At 37.4% G+C, this 18,172-nt stretch overlaps 1 protein-coding gene across 1 annotated transcript; it reads right to left on the bottom strand.

Moving 5' to 3' along the window:
• Window positions 1–3,162: 3,162 nt before the first annotated feature.
• Window positions 3,163–15,466, bottom strand: C1H2orf69 (chromosome 1 C2orf69 homolog). Its single transcript, XM_045806411.2, has 2 exons — window positions 14,974–15,466; window positions 3,163–5,129 (listed from the first exon to the last, which is right to left on the bottom strand). Exons 1-2 carry the CDS (start codon window positions 15,313–15,315, stop codon window positions 4,302–4,304), a joined length of 1,170 nt encoding a protein of 389 aa, XP_045662367.2. The 5' UTR covers window positions 15,316–15,466; the 3' UTR covers window positions 3,163–4,301.
• Between the last annotated feature and the right edge of the window lie 2,706 nt (window positions 15,467–18,172).

Genomic DNA, 18,172 nt, shown 5'->3' with positions numbered 1-18,172 from the left:
AAAATTATTTCCTTGGTCATAATCTTTAATGTTAAGAGTGTTTATTTTAAATGTAAAGTATTTTTATCTTTTTTGGTCACCTGATTGAGACCGAGATGTTTTTGATTTTTAAAATATTAAACAGTATGTGTTAGCTGCAACTTCTCAGGAATTCCCGATCTTAGAAATCATTTTATCAATCCAGATTGCTTAAGTGATTGTCCAGGCTTACACAGCTGCGTGATACACCTGGAATTAACGGTTGTGACCAGATCAGTCATTCTTCATGCTTTCTCCCTTAGGTGCAGCTCATCTCTTTTTTGTTCTTTGGCTACAGTTTGGGGGCTTGACCTGATTCACAAAGGAATTTTTTTCCTCTGTCAGCAAAACAACTCACTATACCACATGGACAAAAGATACAAAGTAAGACAAAGGGATGCAAAATAAGATTAATGAACAAGTAGACAGCAGAGGGTAATATAAAAATGGAATACTATGCAGTCAAAGAATGAGAAAATGGAATACTATGCAGTCAAAGAATGAGACAGAGCTATTGTAGTACTGGCAAGAAATTTTTCCAAGGTAATTAAATGAGAAAAAGGTTGGAAACTATGGCTATAGTATGCTGCCATTTGTGTAAAACAAAGGTATTCTGTAAGTAAACATTTGTATATGCATAGAATTATCTCTGCTGGGATACACAAGAAACCAGTGATAGTGATTGTCTCTAAGAAGTTAGACAAGTTAGGTGGGCAGACTGGACTCTGCAGTTGTGTATTATTTGACCTCTTTTTTTTTTTTTGCCCCTCTATCATTCTTTCAAAATAAAATTCTTTTAAAATACATGTGTAGACTCTAAGTATTAGTTTTTCATGAACATTAACAGTGTTTATCTTGGCACATAATTACATTGGAATTCTATTTATTCAGTAATTAATTTAAAACTTGTCACTCAAAATTTTTTTTTTTTTTTTTTTTTTTTTTTTTTTTTTTTTTTGAGAGAGAGCATGAGAGAGGAGAGGGTCAGAGGGAGCAGACTCCACGCTGAGCTGGGAGCCAAATGCGGGACTCCTCCAGGATCAAGACCTGAGCTGAAGGCAGTCGCTTAACCAACTGAGCCACCCAGGTGCCCCTCAAAATATTTTTAAAAAGAGAAATAAAGTCAACAAGGCTTATTTTGTATCTTTCCATCCTTTTGAACAGCAGCTATGTGAACATTTGGAAAGAACCTTAATAGGGAGGCTTTTCTCTCACCTATCTCAAGTTGCCAACAGACATCTAAGTTGACAAGGAAAAAAAAAAAACATGCAGGAAGCTGGAATGCAGGTCTGGATGGAGTTGGAACTGGGCTGCGGTGACTCCTTCCTCCGGTGCTAAAAAAAACACATGTAGTGAGGAGGAACTAATGTATATTGGCAGTCACCCACATATCCCTGGTATTACCTTAAAGTCTTATTTGAAGCATACAGTCCATAACTACTTGGGTGTTTTAAGTACACCTAAGTTGTATTCTATTTTTTTAAAGTTCCATTAAGTGGGATACTAAAATGACCATCCTAAGTAACTGCCTGTCTCTACCACTAAGAGCTGCTAGGCCTCTCTGCCTTTGTAAAGACCAACCTGAATTTACAGATGAGGTCTATCTACATATATATCCTATCCTCTAAAACATGTTTCTCTTAAAGGCCCTTAAATGAAGTATGACAGAATAGTTCTTTTAAGAATTCTACCTCTATTCTGCCTTAGACTATTACACATTTCTATACTCAAATGCTTGGGACTGTTTTGTCTGTGCCTAGATCTTTCTTCCCTTGGTGGGTGCTTAGATATTACATGAATGAAATGAAAAACAGATCACACCATATTCTAACTAAGTCTTGTAATGATAGCAAAAGGAAGAGATACCTGAAATGATTAGCACATAAAAAGAAAAACTTACTTTTGAGCGATTTTTTTCTCCAAGAAATTTAACAGAAGAAATGGAAATAAAGCAGATTTTTGTGGGGCAATTTAAAGGTGAGAAGAAATGTATTTTTACAAGGAAAGGTTCAAAGTTGCTCATATGAAAAAACATGGAGGGTTAATGAAAACATATACAAACCTAAACTGGCAAAGTGGAAAGAAATAGCTTCTTCCTTCCACGTAACAATCTCAAGTTTTAACAAACCTGGTGACATAAAGCACATCAAACAGACGTCTCTGGATTAAATTTAATACAACTGTACATTCATGCTGTGGCGGTAACAACTTTCACATTATCTGTATGACTTCTCAGTTGACTCTCATGACACAAACACAAAGGCACAGTCCAAAAGGATACACTAACATTTACAATAGTTTTAAACAAATGTAGAGAAGACAGATTTGAAGTCTTAAAATATTTGAATATGGATCAACTGGAATATATTTTCATTCAAGAAAATATTTCTACTTTCAACACTCTCATTTTGCTGCAGTGGCAGCTCCAAGTGTCCAGTGAGTTATTCTTAATATCCATTGAACATACATACAACAATTATAAATAAGCAGTCCCATGACTAGATAGCTAAAGAACCCAGATTTTTAAATATCTCAGATTTTTTAAATGAATCCTTCTGCAAAAGGTCCTACTTTTTCCATTTTAGTTAATTCTGTAAAAATAAGTGCCTTTCTTCCTCCTCTCATTAGTGCATTCACTACCTTGGCTGCTTAACATTAGATACACATTAATTTAACCAAGGATTATTAAACATTGAAAGAAGCCATCCAATCATGGTACTTTAAGATTAGGTAATAAAATGCTAAAATCAGGACTTGTCTCCTTGTTGGGAATTTTTGGTCTCAAAAGAAACAGGTACTTAAAGAAACTGAAGCAATATAAACGAACTTGTCCTTAAAAAAAATTGAGAGATACTATTCTGTACTTTATAGAATTAAGGGATGTTATTTTTAAGCATTTGGTGAGTAAGAAGTCTTATAAATCTGAATATATGGAATGTATTATAGAGTCATTAAAATATAATTCTGGGAAGAAACCAAGAGATTAACATTTTAATTCTGTATTTTATAAATTTAGGTCCTCTGGGTTATTAAGGTATTAAGCTTCAGTGTCTTTTTTTTTTTTCAGCCTGAAAGCAGCCATGTTACTTCCCTGCTTAATTATTTCATGACCTGCAAAAGCTAATTATTAATAAACAATAAAAAAAGTGTTCACCTTTTATTGTAATTACACAGCTATCAATGTTGGTTGACATTCATTAGATCTTGGTTTCTCAAAATGTATTTATCTAGGTCAAGAAAAACAAGCAGAAGGAAACCTCACCCAAATTATGTAGCAGTGTTAAGCAAATTCAGTTTTTGAGCCAAAATTAAATCATTTGTGTCTTCAAACTTTCCCTGTAACTTTTCTTATAGCAATATAATTTTGCATTTGGCCAAAGAGAGCTGCTTTCTTTTGGCAGACAAAATCATGCTTCTGGATAAACACTGCCTTAGATCTATAGACTCTGTCTCCTTTTCAATACGGCAGTAACAAATAGAGTGCTACACATTTATTTCACCTAAGTTGATCTCTTTCTGAAGACCAATATGATAAAAATGTGTAGCATACTTTTACCCAATATACCTAATTACGTTCAATTTAAAACAATTTTCCAAAAGAACTGGTTTTTGGCCAAGAGTCAAGAAACTCCAAAATATCTGATCTAAAAGTCATCAATTAAAAATTAAGCCATGGTGCTTAAGTGTACTGATTTTAAAAACCAAATGTACACTACTGCATGTTCTTGGAAATTTGGAAAAAAATATATTTTGACTCTTAAGAAAAAAACACTGGTGGCACATTAAAGAATGATTATGAGTTTACAAAACATTAAGAGGCAATTCCAAAATTATGGAAAACATCAGTGTGCCTTTGCTTTATTTGAAGAGACATGGAGTTTTGAGTGCCAAATAGCTAATTACTGTTAGTGTCACCAAAATTAGTTCCAAACAATACTCAGAAAATAAACTATCCCCAACAATAAAAATTTTCATTACCTATTATAAGGACTATTTCATAACTTTCATTCTTAAGGGTCTTGTATCTCCTTGTAGGATTATCACAAACCATCTTTTACTTTTCAAATGAACTAATTCTAACCCAATCCAAAGTAAAAACTGTTCACATTCACAAGCAAGGAATACTATTGCACATTACACTCATTTTAGGAATGTGTGCTTCCTCCCCCCGCCCCCCCAAAAACTGACAATGCATCTATGAATTACATCTCATTATCTGAATTTATAACACTCAAAGTGCTTCTGCTCTTCCACTGAACAAGTACATTAATATTCTCATAGTCTCAAAATACTTCATGAACCCTGAAGTGATTCTCTATGGAAGGAGCTTCCTTTGCAAAATGAATTTGGCTAGTCACCTGCATACCAAAATCTCCAAGAATCTGAACAAATTTCTTGTGCTCCTTTCCAATCCAAGATCTCATTGGATCACATACTTGGTAAGGTGTTACATGGGTATGAACAATAATCCCTGTTTGTGCAAATTCTTTCAAGATTTCTGGATAAGTAACCCAAGTATTGCTTCCTCCAGAATGACCGCCATCCAGCCAGTACATTGTTCTTATGCTTTTGATAAAAGCATCTATGTTCTTGTCTTTCTTGGCTTCTTTTAATTCAAAAAGCAATTGATTCAAAACAACACAACCTTTACTGAATCCAATCAAAGTAAAAGAAGCACCATTTAGTGATGGTGGGTAAAAACTCATGGTGGACTCATGGGATTTTTCACAGGTCCTCTCTTTTTCTCCCTGGCAACCATTAGGAGTGTGAGAAGAACTGGATCTACAATTAGATGCTTTGGAGTCCTTATTCAAATCTTTCACATTCTTCTTTGATAACAAACTGTTCTGACTTAAGTTAAAAGCATTAACTAGTAACATATAAAGGTGTTTAAAAGCTCCAAAGTCAGTATTGTGTTCTGGAGCACCAAACATATTACTTTTCACAAAATTGTCATAGCAGCTGAATTTGTGCAAATGCATTCGGGAACACTTTATCACCCAAATATAACTATTGGGGAACCGGTGGGCTAAAATGGTGGCAACATTTTCTAGACTCCAGTTTTCCCACTGATAATTCTCAGGATGACGAGTCATAATTTCATGGTAATTCTGAAAGGTAAGAAAGATGAAACAAGCATTAAATACACATTTATATAAAATTATTTCCACAAAATAGTTTCCCATTTTTATTGTGGAGGAAATTTGGGTGTTATATGACTAATAGTTAATGTACTAGAAATGAAAACTATAAATCCATCATTACTTTCTGATCATAAGATTTTAAACAAATAATTTTAGTTTAAACCTAAAATCCATCAAAAGACAAGGTTATGAGATATACCTAAATAGCACAATAGAAATTTTAAAAATAAAACTTAATTTAAAAGGATTATATTTTTAAATAAATTTTATTTAATATACATACAATCTCCTATTTCTAACACATTAACTGAAAATAAAAATTGGTTTATTAAACAGACTTTTTGACCAATCCAGAACTTTAAAATATTTTTCCATTAAAGCTGCTATCCTGAACCCTCCCTTTTTGGATTACTCTAACAACCTGAATGCTAAGTTTGATTTTAATTTTGGTATTACAGTTAACCCTTGAACAACATGGGTTTGAACTGTGCAAGTCACTTACAAGTTAGTTCTTTCCTATAAATACAGCATAATACTGTAAATGTATTTTCTCTTATGATTTTCTTAACATTTTTTTAAGATTTTTAAGTAATCTTTACACCCAATGCGGGGCTCGAACCCACAATCCTGAGATCAAGGGTCCCATGCTCCACCAAACTGAGCCAGTCCGGTGCCCTCATAGTAACATTTTCTAAAGAAAAATGTTACTTCATTGTAAGAATACAGTATGTGATACATATAACATACAAAATATGTGTTAATCAACTGTTTACTTATCAGAAAGGCTTCCATTTAACAGTAGGATATTAGTAGTTAAGTTTTTGGGGAATCAAAAGTTATATGTAGATTTTCATCTGGGTGGGAAGTCAGTGGCCCTAACCCCTGCTTTGTTCAAGGGTCAACTATGCAAAGCTGCAAAGAACGTTCTAGAAAAATCTTTTTATACATCTGTGATTACATCAATAAAAATAAATTATTGGATATGGGGTGTCTGGGTGGTTCAGTCGGTTAAGCATCGACTCTTGATTTCGGTTCAGGTCATGATCTCAGGGTCATGAGATCAAGCCCCGCACAGGCTCTATGCTGGGCATGGAGCCTGCTTGAGATTCTCTCTCTCCCTCTCCCTCTGGCCCTCCCACAGCTCACTAAATAAATAAATAAGTGAATGAATAAATAAATAACATCTTTTAAAAATAAATAAAAATGAATTCCTGGATATGGAAACACTGGGTCAAAGAATATTCATAATTTAAGATTAGTTATACAGACGACAATGCTATCTTCCAAAGAGGTATGTATAATTCTTTTATCTCCGTTCAATTTCTTACGCAAAGGATAGTTTATTCTAATTTGGATTTACTGAAAATTTGAATGAAGTTGGAATTTTATTTATATATTTGTTAGCCACCTGGATTTCTATTTGAGTCTGTTCACACCTTTGGCCCTTTTTTATTTGGATCTTATTTATTTATAAGCATTCTATATATATTAATAACTTTTTGTATAGGTTCTATGATATGCATATAAGTTGTTTTCCTTTTTATTTTTTATTCACAGTAGCTATTTTTAAAAAGAGGGAAATTCATTCAAATTTATTAATTTATTCTATGAGATTTACTGGATACCTACTGATTGGGTATGGATCAAAACAAACTAAAGCCCTGCCCCCAGAGAGCTTACACTCTAGTACAGAGATACACTACAGACAACTCCATAAACAGCAACACTGTCCAACAGAAATATAACATGATCTACACATAAAATTTTCTAGTAGCTATATTTAAAAAAGTAAGAAGTTAACAGGTGAAACTACCTTGAATAATATATTTTATTGAACCTAATATATCTAAAATATAATTTAAACATGTAACCAGTATAAAAAAACAATGAGAGATTATGACATTTCTTTTTCTTACTAAGTCTTTGAAATCCAGTGTGTGTTTACACATAGCACATCTCAGTTTGAATGCTAAATTTTCACTGGAAATACTGGATCTGAATTTAGATTTCATAAAATTTACAGCTGAAAAAGTAGATTCACATATCCAAGTTGTTCAAATATACTTAAAAGTTTTCTAGGAACTATCAGTTTTTAGATTTAAAGTTAAATATAATTAAAAATTTAATTCCTTGATTAGACTAGCATTTCAAGTGGTCAATAGCCACAAGTGGCTAGTAGTCAGACAGCACAAAATATTAAGATGGTAGTTAAGTGCAATGGAATATAATTTTTAAAAAGCAGGGCATAAGGAATACAAGGTTTTGGAGAGGATGGAAGATTATTATTTGAAACCCAGCGTGGTCTCCAGTAAGATGATAGTTGAGAAGTACCCAAAGGAACCAAGGGAGTCAGTCATGATATTTCAGGCATAAGGAATTGCAACTGCAAACAGCCCTGATGCGGAAGCATGTGTGGTATAGCCAAGATACAGCAATGAGACTAGAGCAGCTCCAGTAGTGGGAACAAAAAGAAAGTGGGGGCGCCTGGGTGGCTCAGTCGCTTAGGCGTCTGCCTACAGCTGAGGTCATGATCCCAGGGTCCTGGCTGGAGCCCGGGCATCAGGCTCTTGGCTCAGCAGGGAGCCTGCTTCTCAGTCTCCCTCTCCCTTTCCCCCTGCTTGTGCTGGTGCTCACTTGCTCGCTCTGTCAAATAAATACAATCTTTAAAAAAAAAAAGGAAAGAAAATGATCGCCAAGGTCAGATTGTTGGGGAGAGGGGAAGGTGTGAGGACTTTGGCCTTTGCTCGAAGCAGAGGGCTGATATAATTTATGTTTTAAAAGGATTACTCTTGCTCCTACGTTGAAGGGTCAGGAGTTGAAACAGGGAGACCAGCAGGAGGTTCCTGAAGAATAATCCTAACGAGAGAAGGTGGCTTGACAAGAGTGGTAGTAGAAATGAAGGTGATAAGAAGTGGTCAGACCCTGAATATATTTTGAAAATCGAGTCAACAGCATTTGCTGATTGACTGGATACAGGGTGTGAGATAAAGAGAAACAGAGTCGTGATTTTCCTTTATCTATGTTGAACAATTTTAAATGTATTTCTCTTTTGACCTAGTGATTCCACTTCTAGGAATTTATCTCAGTGATATATATATATATGCATAAATAAATAAGCATGTATAAAGCTATTTATTTGTTTCAGAAGAATGAAGCAGGCCTAATGAGTACTCATAGGCATTGTAAAACAAGTGCTAAAAAACCCCAGTAAGCTATGCTACCATTTGTGGTTTAAAAAAAAAAAAAAAAAGAGTTTGCGGGGCAGTAGGGTGGCTCAGTCAGTTGAGGGTCTGACTCTTGATTCCACTCAGGTCATGATCTCAGAGTCCTGAGATCAGCCCCGAATCAGGCTCCACCCTCTCCCTCTATCCTTACCCCCCCCACCCCCACCCGCAAGTGGGCACGTCTGTACTCGCACACTCTAGGGTGCACGCTCTCTCACTCTCTCAAATAAAGAAATAAATCTTAAAAAAGTTTGCATCAGCACAGAACGTCTCTGAAAGAACACATAAATCAGCAACAGTGGTAGCCTTGGGGAAGAGAAATGGGAGACTGGAGAGATTGGGATGAAAAGGAGACTTACTTTTCAATGTATAACCTTAAATAAACTTAATTTTTAACAATGCACATATTTTTCTAAAAGTAATGAAAGTAATACTCACTATAAAAATTTAGTCTATATACAAAGGTATAAGGAAGACAGAAAAACCATCCATAAAACCACCAATTAGAAATAATCATTACTAAAATTCTGGGAGTCTAGCATTTCAGTTTTCTTTAGTATACATAAACATTTGTAAATATGCATATAAGACAGCATTCTTCTCCCTCAACAAGCTTATACATACAGTTTTCACTTAATATATTACAGGCATGGTTCAGTATCAATAAATACAGATTTGCATCATAATTTTTAGACTTCCCATCAAAAAGATTAATATCAATTTCCACTCTCACTGGAAGTATACAAGAATTTACCCATATTATCCACACTGGCTATTAGCATTAATTTTTTAATAAATCTTCACTACTATGATAAAATACCTTACTTTTGATTTAATTTGCATGTTTTGCTTCCTAAGCTGGTTGAATATTTTTCTATCTTTATTGACAATTTTCATTTTTTTCCTTTTGTTAATTCTCTATTCGTGTCCTTTAATAATTCTCCCAATTGGATGCTCAAGTCCTTTTTAACAGTTCATAATCTCATTAATATTAATAGTTTGTCAAATATGTTAAAAAATATTTACTTCCAGAAGGGTATCGTTTAACTTTTTATGGATTCTGCTACTGCCCTTTGCACATTCAGATTTGTGATATAAAATTAAAACAGGAACTTAGATCTCAAAGGGCTCATCTAAATCCTTTTTATAGCTAAGGAAACTGAGGTCTAGAAACTAGTTATTTCTATTATAGTTATTTGGTTTATGAGCCAAAATGAACTCAAGATTCTACAATTCTCAGTTTAGTGTGTACCACATAGGAGGTAATCTAAAAACTTGGTATTTTCTTTGATTAGCCCCAGGTTACACGACCAGAGGGGGAAAATGCTTATACTAAGGAACTATGCACACTAAAATATAAAAATAGTATTGTTACTGTTATATCAAAACCCAGATCTCGAAATAGTGGATAAATACTACCATATTCTAAAAAGAGACACAAAACATCCCCATAGGACTTGTTAACAGGTGGCCAAAACTGGTTCTGCAACTCCAGCTATTACCCAGGGCCTATCTACAGAAAAGGCTAAAGACTGCAGAAAGAGTGTTTTCTTTTGAGAATTTTCATCCCAATTGGGAATGTAACACACTTACTTGCTTGTAGCAAGGAATGCTTGTAGGGGGCATGATGCTTCTCATCACCAGTGAGGCAAGTGGCAAAAAAATCTCTTGGAGAGATTAAGGGGTGCTTATTTCACAGGCAGATCTTGCGGACCTGCAAAACTCAGAGGCCCACCCCAGACTGCTACTAAAGTAAAGGTACAAAAGATTCTTGGGAAAACTTGATATGCATGTGTCTCCAACAGTTTGGAAACATTCATGATTAAATTTCAAGTAAGGTGGATTATTCTTACAGCAAAGCAAGGATAACTATATTGGATATGAGCTGTACTTCCATCAAAAACAGGGGAAAGGAGCATCTTTGCTGAGCATAAAGTAGACATCCCAAGTAAGCAAGCTAGAAGGACCATAACAGGATCCAGCCTAAGAAGGCTGCCTGACAAGAGCACAGGAAGCCCCAGGGCACAGGATCAAGTGCAAAATAACAGAATACATATATTTATATCTGCTCCTGGTTCCTGGCACAGAGCTCCTAAAACCCTTGAAATTTCCTGGGTGACAGGAACATCTTTGTTCGAATGAGGTGACTCTTGTTGGGCTCCAGGATAGGAACTGGTCAACCAGAAAGACCAAGACACGATTAGAAGTTTGAAACTTTCGGTCCCACTCTCCATTCTCCAAAGAGAGGCTGGAAATGGAAGTTAATGATTGATTGTAACTATGCAATGAAGCCTCCATAAAAATCCCCAAATCATGGGTTCAGGTAACTTCTAGGTTGGTGAACACACAGGTGCTAGGAGAGTGGTGCACTGAGAGAGGTCTTTGGAAGGTCCACACCCCTTCCCACATACCCTATGCATCTCTTCCATCTAGATGTTCATCTGTATCCTTTATCATATCCTTTCATAGTAAGTGGGTAAAGTAAGTACACTGTTTCCCTAAGTTCTATGAGCCACACTTGCAGATTAACTGAACCCAAGGAGGGTATCATGGCAATCCCAATTTATAGCCAGTCAGCAGCAGCACAGGTGACAACCTGGGACTTGTGACTGGCATCTGAAGTGGGGGGGTGCAGTCTAGTGGGCCTGAGCCCTTAACTTGTGAAGTGTGACAATAACCCCAGGTAGATACTGTCAGAAATGAGTTCTAGGATATCCAGCTGGTGTCGCAGAGCATCACCTGGTATGGGGAAAAAACCCACATATCAGGTTTCAGGAGTGTTTGAGTCTGGCAACAGTGTGAGCAGTAAAGGTGTGATAAAGGAGAAGTGAGTCATCACTCACCAAGACATACACTTAGGGCACAGTCTTCTATATATCCTAGCCTTTAGGAGAACAAAATTTTTTTCAAGGTAAAATTGGAAATGACCCAAACGTTCACCAAGTGTGAAATGAGTAAATAAATTGTATATCCATACACAGAAAACTACTTAGTAATAAAAAGGAACATACCACTGATACAGGCAACAGTAAAAATGAACTTCAAAAGCATTATATACTAAGTGAAAGAAGCTGGACACAAGACTACATACTATGATTCCAAATTAATGAAAATCTAGAAGAGGTAAAACTATAGTGAAAAAAAGCAGATCAGTGGTTGCCTGGGGCTAAGAGACAGAAGTGGGGCACAAGGGTACTTCTTAGGGTGATGGAGATGTTGTATAACATGACTGTGGCATTGGTTACATAATTGTAACATTTGTCAAAATTCATCAAATTATAAGCTTCTATTTAAAAAAAGAGAAATAAGTATAATTTTATATCCTGAGGCTTTTAAAAGCAAGATAACTCAAGAAAATTGGAACATGCCTATTTAAAAAAATCCTGATTCTCCCCTCCAAAATCATTACTGATGGATAAAAAAAAATCAAAGTACCTAAAGAAACATGAATTACTGTGTTCTCAGCTTGCCTGTTAATTCAAATGAGAAAATAACAAGTATAGAATAAAAAAGGACACACAACAACAAAATGATTGCAAAAGCAACATCAAGAAAGTAATGGTAATTCAAATTTAAAATTACATGGACAACCAGATCTAATTGATACCAAAGAATAAATCGGTGTTAACATGAGGTAAAGCTTCTAATGGTACTCTACAAAGTTCTGTTGGCCCAATTCTGCTCAGTATTTATCCAAATTAAGAATAAAGATATAGGAAGTATGCTTATTTAATCTATATAGGATACAAACCAGAATAATGGTTCTATAAAAAAACTGGTAACACAAATAGTTGAGCTGTATCTAACGGTAAATTTCACATGGATAAACATGAGGCTCATAAAAATCAAGTACAAAGACACAGATGAGAAAATCTGAGCCAAAAGCATTTCATATAACAATAGCAAGATTTATCAAGCACTTTGTGCACTGCTTAAAGCAATTTGCATATATTCATTCACTCATTCAACAAGTTACCTACTGAACACCCACTACATGCCAGTCACTAAGCATCATAGATGTATTAGTGAAAACAATGGACATGAAACTTACATTGTAGTGCTGGAAGACAGACAAAAACCAAAATGAATAATACAGTAAATGAAATGGGTAAAAATAAAAGAGAAAAGCTGACAGGGATCCTGTGGTCATGTGATTACTAAATAGGGTGGTCAGAAAAGGCATCACTGTGAAGGCAACTTTTAAGCAGACTCAAAACAGGTGAGGTAATGAATCCTACAGATAACTGCAGGAAGATTGTTCCAGACAGTATGTGTTAAAGCTTCTGAGGTAAAGGGTGTCTACCATGAGAAATAGGAAGAAAGTTGCTAGGGCAGAGTAGAACTGAAAAAGGAGACCATCAGAAAAGCAACAGAGTGGGAAAAGGTGAGGACTAAGAGCCCTTGGAACCATCAATAATTCTCTGGTTTTTACTCTGAGTGACAGGGGAAGCTACTGGAGAGTTTTGAGCAGTGGTGTGGCATGACTGGACTTACTTTTAAACTGATTCATCTGATCACTTCCAGAACGATTTAGAAGGGGAAGCAACTTCATTTATTGATGGAGGTATGAGGTGTGAAAGAGAGGTTACTAAAAGATAACTTCAAGATTTCTAACTTGAGCAACTAAAAAAGAATTTCCATTAACTGAGATAAGGAACACTAGAGGAAGACCAGATTTAAAAAGCAAAGATCCAGAGGTTTTATGTCTGAGATATCTATTAAGTATCCAAAAGGAAATATTGTGCATGCAATAGGTAGTCTAAAGTTCTGGGGCTCTATCTAGGCTAGATACACAAATGTTGAAGGTCATTAGAGTATAGGTAGAATGTAAAACTACAAGACTGAAGGAGATTAAGGGAGTAAAGTTGGAGGAGAAAAGTCCACAAATTGAGCCTGATAATAAAAAAGGTCATCAGAAAGATAAGGAACTGTTACTCATTAGGTATTCACGTATTTAGTTCTCACTGATATCCTATAAATTATTTTTCCTATTTTATAGTTGAGGTAGCTGCATTTGGCCAGAGATTTCATAGCTAAAAAGTGCAGAATCAGGATTCAAACCTAGGAAATCTGGCCTCAAACACTTTTGATGCATTTACCTTATTCTTCTCTAAAGGACCTGAGTTTTTAAAGCACTTCATACTCTTCATAAATCAACACTATATCACTGTCCAAAAAGCTAATGGAATCTCAGGCTACATTAGGAAATGGATGATGTCAAAACAAAAGGAGGTATTAGTCTAAGTGTATTTAGCACTTTTTAGACCTGTATTGTATTCTGGCTGTCACACTTTATAAACATTTAGTAGGTGCTCAATAAAGGTTAGTTATCATTATCATCATCATCATCATCATCATCATCATCATCATAGATGCACACAGTAGCTGTTGCTCAAATCTCTGCAAGTTGCCATCAGTAATGTCATGCTGTTTTCCCAAACTGAGCAAGAGAGCATTAACTGAGTATCTTATCTTAAATCTAACAACTAGTTTTTCCATAGTTATCAGCAGTCAATTAGGCCAGTTAATAAGAACAAGAGAAAAAAACTACATGTATCTTAATCATCATTTAACACATGGCACAAAGTTTGTAACTATATCATTTTAAAGCATCGATTTCAAAAACAATAAACTAATACTGTTTCATGGTATAAGAGACACATCTAGCCCTATTTTAGCTTTACCTGTCTACAGCAGCACTACCCAACAGAACTTTCCCTGATGATGGAAATGTTCTGTGAAAATGCTCTGTATTTGCGCTCTCCATTAGGGCACACACACTCTCCATTAGGGCACAGACCTTAGGGGCTTCTGACCACTTGAAATGCAGCTAGTGCGACTGAGGAACTGGATTTTTTATTTAACTTAAATTAAATAGCCACATATAACTAACGGCTACCGTATAAGACAACAGAGTTCTGGATTAAGATCTAAATTAAGACCCAGCTTTCCAGGACAATACATCCCCGAATATTTGTTTGAAGATATAAAATTAATAATGATAAAATCACATACAGAAGTAGAGAATTTAGGTGAGCACAAAATACTGCCACGCTTAGCAATTACTGTCTCTTCCACCCACCGTTCTTTTCTAGGGTTACTAAAAGTGTCATACCCTTATTTTTTTTACTTGTTTGCTTCTTAGTTACTGCCAGCGTTTTCGGAACACTACGTGCTAAGTTAATTTAAAAGCCATCCCTGTCTCCTGCCTAATACACACACACAGACACACACGCACGCGCTCGCGCCTCTGAGAAACCAAGTTATAGAATGAATATACATTATGTGCCTCATTCCTTCGGTCTCAAAATCCACCCCCTCGAAGCCCGGACTAACAGCTGGCTCTTCCGAGGTCGATCCTAACCCTCCAAGGACACCTTCCCTCTGGGGCTCCAAAAAGCAGGGGGTCAGGGGTGTGGCAGGGGCGGTTTTGGATTTCGTGGAGCAACGCAAGAGCCACGCCGTGAGTGCATGTGTGGGTGTGTTCGGGAGAGGCAAGGAACCCGGCACTAGTACGAGGGGGAAATTGAGGGAATTCGCATATGCACACGAGGAAGGAACAGGTGTCCACGCAGGCCCCAGGTTACCTGCACATCCCCAGGGAAATAGAGAACGTGATGCTGGGGCGCAGGCTGCGGCTCCTCCTTCGCCCGGTCCCCAGAGAGGGCCCGCCGTTCCGGTCCCTCCCCCGCCGTCTCCGCCGCCAGCAGGAGCAACTCGTTGCTGCGCTGCGGGTCAGCTCCCGGCACTGTGGACAGCTGCAGGCACTGCGGCCGGCGCCCCTCCGCCGAGGGGGAGCACCGCGCACCGCTGCCGCCGCCCAGGTTCATGGTTTCGGCCTGCGAGCGGGACGCGGCGATTCCGAGGCTGAGCTGCGGCAGGAGGAGCAGCAGCGGCGGCGGCGACCGCAGGAGCCTGAACTCCCACATGGGTCGCTGCCGCGAGAACGGTTCAGGGGCGGGGGGAGGTCCTGAGGGAGGGACTTCGGCAGGCAGCCCAACGGTCAGCTGGAGCGGCCCGGGCGCGACTCGGCGCGGGGGCGACGACGGCGTCAGAGGCCGACGTCCGCGCGCAGCGTGCGTAAGGGAAGGAGGGGTGTGCACGAAATTGGACTCGGCTCCCGGAGGTGGAGATGGGGGCGTAGCCCGAGGAAGACCTTTGTGATTGGTGGGTTCCGCTGTGCGGGAAGTTCGAACGGAAGTCTGGTAAAGAGCTGGAGGAGAGCAAACAAAGAGGAAGGAAAGGACTCTGAAAGAAGGGCTGCAGTTGTAGCATACGCACAGCAGCAGGAGTGGCCCGAAGGTCGTTGTCCAGTGACTGGGCAGAGTTTTGAGTATACTGTGCTCCCGTTTCGGTAGGCTCACCTTTCAGGTGAAACTTTTTATAGTTCTTTGAGCCCTAAATGAAGGGAATCTTCCTTTTCTCACAAGCTCGAGTTTCTTTGTAGATACAGAGGATTTCTAGGTTCATGAGAATTTATTGTTAGATACGAAATCTAATTCACCTTTGATTGGTAGTGGGGAACAGGGCACATGGACTGGGACAGGAAAAATGGAAAGGCATTACCTGTTACACATTGTTGTCCCTGGTGTTTGTAGCCAACGGGATTTGCTATTTTAGGGTTTTCAAAAACCAGTGTGGTGGCCAGTTGTGTAGGAGTAAGATTTGGCCAAATGTATCCTAAAGACAGGGAGGGGGGAGGAAGGGTTCAGTATTTTAAATCTCAAGATGTTTGTGAGGCAAGGCACTGTAAGGAGCCTTATAGGACACAATATTAGTGAGAATTTTAAAAATTATGGCCAACATTAATTGATGTCTTACTATAGAATTAAATACAGGCATAGACCAGATTTGGCCTGTGGGTCACAAATGTGCAATTTCTCTCCTGCATGTTATAATGAATGGATACAGAAAGGCAAAGAATGGGGGGAAAAGGAGACCTTAATTGTGGGTTCCTGGGGGAGACTGAATAAAAAAGGAATGAAGAAAGAAAGATTTTTAAAGCTTTTTCTTGGAATTTGAATTGGATCCCATTTGGTATTCTTTGAGAGATTCCAATAATGTTTTAATTCTTTCCAATTTTTCTTGGCTTTGGACAGGTATTTTGTGTGTTTTCATAAGCCTCTGTACCAAAATTGGATACCGAAAGGACCAGGCTTCAGATGAGGTATGCAACTCTATCATATAATTTTGCCCTCAAAATGCCTAATAAAACAAGATTAGAAAAAAAGGCATGTGGGGATTTGAAAGCTTATTTTTTGCCTAGTCTCCCTAGCTAAGTGACACTCTACACTGCTCTTGTAGCATGTGATTTAAATACATGTTTCAGCAAAATCCGTAATCCAAATCAACCTAATAAAGGACATCTGTGAAAAGCCCATAGCTAACATTATTAGTGGTGAAAGACTGAATGTTTGCTCCCTAAGAACAGGAAGAAGATAAGATGTCTGTTCTTGCCACTTCCAATCAACACTGTATTGGAGGTTCTAGCCAGGGCAGTTAGGCAAGAAAAAGAAATAAAAAACATCCAGATTGGAAAGGAAGGAGTGACACCATGCAGATGACATGATCTTGTATATAGAAAATCCCAAGGAATCCACTAAAAACTATTAGAAATAATAAGTTCAACAAGGTTGTAGGATACAAGATCAATATACAACAATCACTTATACTTCTGTACACTAGCAATGACCAATCTAACAGTGAAATTAAGAAAATTCCATTTATAGTAGCATCAAAAAGAATAAATACTTAGGAATAAATTTAATGAAAAAGATGAAGAACTTGTATACTGAAAGCTACAAAACATTGCTGAAAGATATTAAAAAGACCCAAATAAATGGAAAGACATCTCATGTTTGTGAATCAGAAAATATTGTTAAGATGGCAATTCTCTCAAAGTTGATTTACAGATTCAGTGTAATCCCTATCAAAATCCCAGCTGCATTTTTTTGCATAAATGACAAGCTGATCCTAAAATGCATATGGAAATGCAAGTGACCCAGAATAGCCAAAACAGTCTTGAAAAAAGGTGATCAAAGTTGGAAGGCTCATAACTCCTCCATTCCAAAACTTCCTACAAAGGTACAATAATCAAGACGATGTCACACTGGCATAAGGATAGATATATGGACCAGTGGAATAGAATGGAGAGTTCAGAAATAAACCTTAAATTTATAGTTAATTGATTTTCAAGAAGGGTGCCAAGAAAATTCAATGGAGAAAGAAGTCTTTCAGCAAGCGGTGCTGGGGCAACAGGACAGCCACGTGAGAAAGAGTAAAGATGGACCCCTTTTTTTACACCATACATAAAAACTAACTCAAAATGGATCATAGACCTAAATGCATGCACTGAGACTATAAAACTCTTAGGAGAAAAAATAGGAGTAAAACATGACCTTTCATTAGCCAAAGCCTTCTTAGATATGACACCAAAAACACAAGAGTTAAAAAAAAAAATAGATAAGTTGGACTTCATGTAAATAAAAAACTTTTGGTGGCTCGAAGGACACCAGGAGAAAGTGAAAAAACAACCCACAGAATGTGAGAAAATATTTGGAAATCATATACCTGATAAAGAACTTGTACCGTACATCTAAAATATAAAGAATAATGGGACCCCTCGGTGGCTCAGTTGGTTAAGCATCTGCCTTCAGCTCAGGTCATGATCCCAGGGTCCTGGGATTGAGTCCCACATCAGGCTACTTGCTCAGCAGGGAGCCTGCTTCTCCCTCTGCCTGTGGCTTATCCTGTTTGTGCTCTCTCTCTCTGACAAATAAATAAAAT

This window comes from Ursus americanus, chromosome 1, assembly GCF_024610735.1.
Source record: "Ursus americanus isolate L20-20 chromosome 1, mUrsAme1.1.p, whole genome shotgun sequence".
Classification (NCBI taxonomy): domain Eukaryota; kingdom Metazoa; phylum Chordata; class Mammalia; order Carnivora; family Ursidae; genus Ursus; species Ursus americanus.
Note: the sequence above shows the minus strand (reverse complement) of the source record. Positions and strands in the feature narration are given on the sequence as shown.

Coding starts and splice junctions, on each gene's coding strand:
- C1H2orf69 (XM_045806411.2), bottom strand. CDS start 15,315: ATGTGGGAGTTCAGGCTCCTGCGGTCGCCGCCGCCGCTGCTGCTCCTC. Junction 5,130..14,973: donor ATTTCCCTGGGGATGTGCAG/GTAACCTGGGGC, acceptor CTTACCTTTCAG/AATTACCATGAAATTATGAC.